Source organism: Sinocyclocheilus anshuiensis, unplaced genomic scaffold (genome assembly GCF_001515605.1).
Source record: "Sinocyclocheilus anshuiensis isolate Anshui unplaced genomic scaffold, SAMN03320099.WGS_v1.1 scaffold469, whole genome shotgun sequence".
Lineage (NCBI taxonomy): Eukaryota > Metazoa > Chordata > Actinopteri > Cypriniformes > Cyprinidae > Sinocyclocheilus > Sinocyclocheilus anshuiensis.
Window position 1 is genome coordinate 226,807 of NW_015537995.1, and position 8,391 is coordinate 235,197.

General features: G+C 37.6%; 1 protein-coding gene across 14 annotated transcripts in view; it reads right to left on the reverse strand.

Annotated features, from left to right (window-relative positions):
- The window catches only part of LOC107675400 (nuclear factor 1 X-type-like), a 100,667-nt gene that overhangs the window by 13,177 nt on the left and 79,099 nt on the right, over nt 1–8,391 (reverse strand). For 8 of the 14 annotated variants that reach the window (XM_016469785.1, XM_016469776.1, XM_016469721.1 and 5 more), the window contains 7 exons: nt 7,802–7,864; nt 7,103–7,177; nt 6,669–6,789; nt 6,501–6,536; nt 6,257–6,381; nt 4,409–4,489; nt 1,517–1,648 (listed from right to left, as the gene is read on the reverse strand). In XM_016469785.1, coding sequence (XP_016325271.1) covers nt 1,517–1,648; nt 4,409–4,489; nt 6,257–6,381; nt 6,501–6,536; nt 6,669–6,789; nt 7,103–7,177; nt 7,802–7,864 — 633 coding nt within the window. The remainder of the gene's footprint in view (nt 1–1,516; nt 1,649–4,408; nt 4,490–6,256; nt 6,382–6,500; nt 6,537–6,668; nt 6,790–7,102; nt 7,178–7,801; nt 7,865–8,391) is intronic. The other 6 variants (XM_016469800.1, XM_016469737.1, XM_016469817.1 and 3 more) reach the window with 3 other exon arrangements.

An 8,391-nucleotide genomic window follows, 5' to 3' on the forward strand; every position in this document is an offset into this window, starting at 1 on the left:
GCCTGCCAAGAAGAGCCCGATAAGAGCCCCCCCCCCCCATCATCACCCCCACATGCACATGCTCTCCTTCACATTTTGTCCTGTGCCAACATGAATGACAGCATGACTGAATAACAAGCAACATGCTCGCTGGCTAATTTTAAAAAACGGAGAGAGCGAAACGTAGTTTTTATATATGATTCTCTTGGTCACTCATCTGTTACGCATTGGGAAGCTTTCTAAACGTTCCCTCATGTCTTCCCCCATTTGCGTCTCCATCCCTCTCCTTCTCTTTTCTTCAACCGCAAATAGTCTCTGGTAATTCACAAGGAAGTTGAAATGAGAATGTTTGAAATGAGAACGAATCGCGTCTCTGACATTCAGATGAGAGCTCTGCACACTATTGTTTAATTGTTAAACAAGCACCGTTCATCACAAAGAGTAGTACGAGTGTCCTGGGAATGGAGGAAAATGTCACATTACAGCTAATATGTTTAGTAGGGATTCTGGTTCCAATTTGATTCTTTTAACAATTCCGCTTCATTATCGATTCTTTTTAGGAATTCTGAACAGTAAATTTTTGTGGAAAAATAAAAACGGTTCTTCCTGCATTTACTGCCCTCAGCAGCTTGTTGCCAAATTATCAGATAATTTAAGATTTCAACAGAACAGACATAACAAATCAGAAATAATTTAATATGATTCTTGCAAAAGGCTTGAGTTTATAGTTTAACGCTAACTGAAATAAAACAAAAAATAGTCTTAAAAACCTTAAGAACAACATAACCGTATTCTTCGGTGTATTGTGGAGTCAGAGACAATTAATTAATAACTTGCAATTCAGAATTGATTTTTTTGATTCACTAAAAAGAACCGACTCATAAGAGTCACTCATAAGGCTACACAGATTTTAGTAGCAAATACAGCTAAACAGTGGTGCGAGAAACACTGTCATAGTATTTTAGTATGGTTTTCGTCCACACCGCACATTCATCAACTGTTAAAGAGAACCAAAATTCATTAAAAATCGATTCTTTAACCCAAACAAGAGTTTCAAACTCCACTGTATGTGCACAGGATTTCACAGAACATCTTCTACATGATATCTTCTATGATGAAATGTAATAAAAATGTAGGTCACACATTCGAAGAAACATGAGAAACCATCCAGAAAAACACACTTGAGAAATGGAGGTAAAAGCTGTGGATGAAATGATGAGAGAAGAGAGGAAAAGATGGAGAGCAAGAGGGAACGTGGATGGATGGTGTCGTTCATGAACTATGGCAGCTCCTTACTCTCTCTGTCTCTCTGCCCAGCCAATCAGAGGCCTTCATCAATAACTTGCCACTGTTTAGAGCCAATCAAATGCCACTGAGGGCAATTTTGGACTAGTGTGGTGCCATAATGGGACTTTTGGACCAATCAGAAGCCTACACTGCAATCTAATACTTAAATCCCTCCTTTCCCCCTCCGTTCTGTCTCTCTCTCTCTCTCTCTCTCTCTCTCTCTCTCCCTGCTGGAGTGTGTCTGTCTCACCTGGTCTCACGCCTGCCAGCATGGGCAGCGGGTGGTGTGTGAAGGCCATTCGGGGGGACCTCGTCTGTGCTGACAGGGCGCTGAAATCGAATTTCCCCGCTGGCTTCTTTAGAGACCCAGGAGAGGACAGGCCTGCCAGAAACCACACGTCAACAACAACAACAGCAGCAGGGCACAGCACACACCAATCAAACACTCGCTGACCATCTCAACTAACTAACTCAACTACTCCTTAAATGATCATTGTTTCACAGAATTTTAACAACAAAAAAGTTTATATTTTATATAGTTTATATTTTTATATTAGGTCATTTTTGGATAATCCAGTGAATTAAATAAAAGATACTTCATATTAGATTATGTTCTCCAGTTCTTTGGAACTTGATCAAATAGTTCTTATATTTTTTAAATAAAAATATTAATAATAATTGATATTTTTGCTATAACTTTACCATTTTTTATATTTTAATTACTATTTGCTAATGTCAATTTTCGAATAATCTAGTAAATAAAACAAAAGATACTTCAAAATATTTTATTATTTTCCCTATTTATTTGGAACTTGAGTTCTACAAGTTCTAATATTTTCAATATTTAAAGTAATATTTTTCATTTAAAAAAGTTTTATCAGTGCAAAAACAGCTTCACATTACAAAACACTCTGAAAACAGTGTAATTAATATTATCAAACTGATAGTTCTGACTCTAAAATCTGATTGGATGAACCACACTGCAAAATATCTGATATTCACACACCTGTGAACAAGTTGCGACATTGCTTGCCAAGCATAAACAACTAAACTCAGCCTTTAAAAAACAAGTTATTCCTCATCTTGACTTGTTTAGGTCACGTTCTGATTTGTATTTTCACATTCCTTTGCCGCCCTTAATGTGTAAATACCGTAAAGCAATCCTGTCCACAAATAGCCTGAAGCTGTACAAATGTTGACACATTTCTACCGTCGCAAAATGTGCATTATATAGCGTCATACCACCCAACCGTAGTCTTCTGTAAGTGTTCCTTAACTATTAAATTAGCAACACCTCAACTGGTTCAATCCATCACCAGAAAGATGAAAGAGAGATGAAAATAACATGAAAAGGTGAAAAATTGCAGGAGAAAGTGATAACAGAGCAGGGATGGCTCATAATTGGAAGATAACCAGAGTCCTCCTGGCCCCCATTGCTCAGTGTTACTCATACACACACACGCTTAAACTTCACTTCAGTTTGATGCTATTTTTTCCTCTCTACATTACAAGGCATTAAATCCCATTTCAGCTTAATTCCCCTTTCTCAGTTCACTTTCGAGTGCATTTGTTCTCGCATGTGTGTATGTGTGTGTGTGCCAGAGAGAACACCCGTGTGTGTGGGAGTGTGCAAATGCATGTGAAAGTGTTAAGTCTGTATATGTATATTTATCACAAAATGTGTACACATACACACAACACACTCTCGCCTCCTGCTTCTTTTGAAATAAGAATTTGATGTACTATAAAAATAATATATTCAAAGATTCTCAGTGCAAAACATTTATGAAAACTTCTATTAATGCCAGCTAGTTCATTTTTAAGCTTTATTTACTGTACATATATGTTTGGGACCCTCTGACAACATCTGGCATGTTTGAAATTAATAGTGCACTTAAATTTCCATTTATTAATTAATTCGATTTTTTTATGTTTTTGAAAGAAGTCTCTTACACTTATCAAGGCTGCATTTATTTGATAAAAAAATACAGTAAAAACAGTAATATTGTGAACTATTATTACAATTTAAATTGAACTGATTTCTATTTGAATATATTTTACAATGTCATTTATTCCTGTGGCTAAAGCTGAATTTTCAGCATCATTACTCCAGTCTTCAGAGTCACAGGATTCTTCAGAAATCATTATATGCCGATTGGCTGCTCACAAACCATTTATCATCATCAATGTTGAAAACAGTTGTGCTGCTTTATATTTTGTGGAAACCATGATACATTAGATTTTTTTTTTTTTTCCAAAATTCAAAAGAACAGCATTTATTTGAAATAGAAATCTTTTGTAACATTATAAATGTCTTTACTGTCGCTTTTTGGTCAATTTAATGCATCCTTGCTGAATAAAACTATTAATTTCTGTAGAAAAAAAAAATTATTTTGAACGGTAGTTTATGATATAAACGGTATATTAACTGTAAACTGGATTATGTAACCCACTGGTTAACAGTGTAAGGGTCAGAGGAAGGCGGGAAAAAATGATTGTGCAAAACAAAATGATACTTCTGGTGCTGGAAACCTCTGCATAAATATACATAAGAAAAAAAATGAACCACTTAAAAAGCCCTTTTCTTAAAAATGTTCAAAAGGTTTGAAATGAAAAGCATTGCTTCCTGATTATGACATTCACACACAAATGCAGAGCAGATGTCTCCCACTACTGTACATACACGGAAGCGCCATCTGGGACCAGAACACAGACTGAGAGTGTGTACGTGTGTATATGTGTGGCTAATGCGTGGACAGAAGGTGCACCTGTGTAGTGCATTTTCTCAGTGTTTGTTTGCGTGTATGTTGCTTTTGACTTCGGCTGTCCCATCTGGGCTCTTCTAACACTACTAGCTGATTGTGACCACAGCGATCATTTAGTTTAGTGTCTAACATAATGCCAAAGGCAAAAGCACCCATTGTTGACACTAATCCTTTCATATTATAATGAATAATACTGAGAATTATCATTAAAAATAACTTTAATGACGTTAAACAAAAAAGGTTATCAATAATGTGGGTGAAAAACAGACTAAACAAGCAACACACAGTCAACATCTGATGACCTACTGCCCTGACACTAACCTGTCTACTCCCACTACTTGTGCACATGTGTAAGTGTGTGTAGTATGTATTCTAACCATGGTAAGGAAACTGCACACCATCATTCTCATGTTTTATCTTCCTCTCTTGAACACTCGTCAAATGGTGCTGCACTGCAACTGGAGAAGGGAATTATTAACACGAGAGGAGAGAGGAAGAAGGTGAAAACATTGTGTTGAGATCATGAACATAGTGCAATTTATCCCTTTTGCACTGATATGAAACTGATACCCAGTCTGGCCCCATTCAACACATTTCTACTGAAGAAAGATTTCAGTTTCAATTTTAGACACCTTAAACGGGCTTCTCGATGGTCTTATATCAGAAACCACTAGCATCAGTGCCTGCCATGCCAATATCGCTCCTATTACAGAATAATTAATTGGGATCATAGAACTCTATTAGTGCTGCACGATAAATCGCATGCGATTGTCATGCGCATCTCGTCAGTAAAGCCGGTTCTGTGATTAGCAGTAAATCTCCCATCACATGCTTTCAGATGGAGTGGCATTTAATACACAGAGCCGTAGATCACTGACAAGCTACGCAATATCACGTTCATAATCGCAGATGAATCGCCTTCGATTATGAACGCGATATTGTGTAGCTTGTCAGTTTAATACGGCTCTGTGTATTAAATGCCGCTCCATCTGAAAGCACGTGTTGGAGATTTACTACTAATCACAGAACCGGCTTTACTGATGAGATGTGCAAATCGCATGCGATTTATCGTGCAGCCCTAATTTACTGCATATTTTTTTCCATGTTATATTTCATTTATTGAATGACATTTGGTTCCAATAACAGTTCTTGCATGGTTTTTAAAATCAAATTTAAGTCTTTAGAAACCTGTTCTTAGTCTTTCCGTCCTGTGACGGGATGGCCCATAAAGAAGCTACAAAAGTTTACACTGAATTAAAAAAAGGTTACATCCAAATGCAGGACTTGAAATACACTGAGACTCTTATTTTGAAATGTCTATGATTTGCTAATTCCAGCTACTATTTAATCTACAACATATTATAAGCAAAATAAAGTAAACATTGTCATAACTCATCAACAGTAGATCATAAACAATCTATTGGCATAAGTATGTGGTATTCATTGACTGCAAACTGCCCTGTAACCGCAATCCTGCAGAATGCACAACAGTGCCAAGTTTTGACTTTGAACTTGCAGTTTAATAGTTCAATTCCCCAAATTTAAGACCTCTTAAATGACTCCTGCTATATCATTTAAGACTTTTGTGGCCTTAATTTTGATAAAACTAAATTTAGGACATTTTAAGACTTTTTAAAGGAATAGTTCACCCAAAAATGAAAAGTTGCTGAAAATTCACACTCAGCTCATCCAATTACGGACTCAAATTTTGGTCAGAAGCAATGGTTTAAAACACATTAATGATGGATTTCTTTCCAACAAACATGCTTTTCCCTTCATAAGATGTTAATTGATGGACTGGAGTGGTGTGGATTATTGTGATGTTTTTATCAGCTGTATGGACTCATTCTGACGGCACCCATTCACTGCAGAGGATCCACTGCTGAGCAAGTGATGTAATGCTACATTTCTCATAATCTGTTCCAGTGAAGAAATAAACTCATATACCTCTTGGATGGCCTGAGGGTAAGTACATTTTCAATTTTGGGTGAACAATTCCTTTAAGCAGTTGTTGGGACCCTGTTTTGAACACCATATGTTTATGGATATTTTATGTTGTACCGTAGTCATTTATGTCTTTGATCGGCTCTCAGGTCAGTAGAAATGTAGGCTGTTTTTTTTAAGATGACTGCTACAGTATCACAGATCCCACAGCCGAGACCAGACTCCGGTATCAGCACCATTTCAGTGTAAAAGCCACATTCATATGTACATGTGATGCTCACCTGCATCGACATCATTCGGCCAGCCGCTGGACTGGGAGCTGGTGCCGGCTGGAGAACGACTGTAGAACACGTCATCGACAGGACTCTCCATCTCACTGTCATCTATAGACTTACGCTTATTAGAGCTACAGAGAGAGACAGAGAGACCAAGACAGGGGTTAATCAATATCCCTGTGACAGCTTCCTGTAGACAGATAGAGAGAAAAACAAAAAAAGTGCAGAAATACAGAAGATTGTGACAGACCTCCGAGGAAGACTGGCGTACAGCTCCACCTCAGACCTACAGAGCAAGAAGAACAGACAAAGGGGAAACAGAAGGAAGGACAAAAAGGAGAGCAAGACAGATCAAATTTCCACTGAAGAGAGACTGAAACAGGCATGAAGAGCAGGCTATGGGTGTATGTGTGTTCACCTTGTGGATGGAGGAGAGGCAAGTGAACGTCTGCTGAGTGCTACTTGGTTGATATTGTAGTAACTGGGACTTTCCAGATCCGCAAGAGAGAAATTAGGACCTGACGCTGTTGCAACAGGGGCTGCGGAAGAGACAAACATGTTGAAGTTTGAACTTCAGAAAAAACTACGAAACTCTTAGACTGATTAAGAAACAGTAACCTAACAAATCAGAATATCAAATTAGCAATTTGAGTCAGCCATAATAACTTCAGTGAGCGGGTGATTTGGTCTGTTTACCAACCTGTTCCACTGATTCACTGATAAGAATTCAACAATTAAGCGATTTGATCATGAATTGGGCAAAGCAAAAAATGTTTTTTTTTTTTTGTTTGTTTGTTTTTTTGCAGTGTGCTGTTCATTTAAGAAAACACTAGCATGTGTTACAGTACTTACTCTGAGACACTCGTACCAGCTCGGCTACGTTCCACACCCCTGAAGTCACAAAGCAGTCCTGAAAACTCAGATGTCCTGCAGAAACATTACAAATTCACATTCCTCACCCAACTGATATCTGGGCTCTGTGATAAGAGACCAGTACCACATGCATCCAGCATCAAAATCGAATGCGTAATTTATACAAAGACAATAATAACAAGTATCTTGTGTTTCAGACAGTTAATTGTAGTCTAACACTCTTGCTTGTGTGATTGCTGTACTCAAGTAGGAGGTCAGTAAGATTTTTATTTTTTAAAAAGAAATTAATATTCACCATGGATGCATTAAATTAATCAAAAACGACAGTAAAAACGTATAATATTACAAAAGATTTCTACTTAAAATAATATGCTGTTCTTTCTGAACTTCCTATTCATTAAAGAATAATGTTTTCAACATTGATAATAATAAGAAATGTGTCTTGAGCAGCAAATCAGCATATTAAACTGATTTCTGAAGGATCATGTGACACTGAAGACTGGAGTAATGATGCTGAAAATTCAGCTTTGCATCACAGGAATACATTACATTTGAAAATACATACAAACAGAAAACATTTATTTTTAATTGTAATATTATTTTTTTAAAACATCTTACAGACTTCAAACTTTTGCATGGTATTACAGTGTATAAGTCCGTGTGCTATATTTTTCTCACCGTTTGCTGGGGGTTTGATGTCCGACTCTCCTTGTTGATTGGAATTGTCTGATTGCCCAGATTCTGCATTGAGAAACAGAGAAAAGATGCATATAAATGGCAGAAAATGGCTCTTATTCAATTACTACTGTTGGAATTGGATTGTTCAGTGATGTTTAGGCACTTGGATACAACAACACTGTGAGCAGATATTTGTTGAGCCGTGTGAACACGAGAGAGAGAGAGAATGAGAAACGAGTGTCTGAGTACATATGCATGAAAGTGTGCGTTATCAGCACAGTTTATGGCAGGCTGCGTGTGCATGTGTGTTTGTGGAGGGGTTTATCGGGCGGCTGTAGGGGATAAGGGGACACACTGGGGCTCATGCCAGCATGATTTGATAGAGTGTGTAGAGATTAGGACAAATACACTTGCACAAACAAAAGAACAGCAGTCTGAACAGAGGAGAAAGAGCAAGACGGTTTCTTTTTTCTCTACATTTAGCGTGTTGTCTCCATCTCTCTCTCTCGCTTTCTCTTTCTCTGGAGTCCTGGCAGCCATTTTAGTCTTTGGCAGCCATCTTAGTATTGGCGGTGCACACACATTCCTGC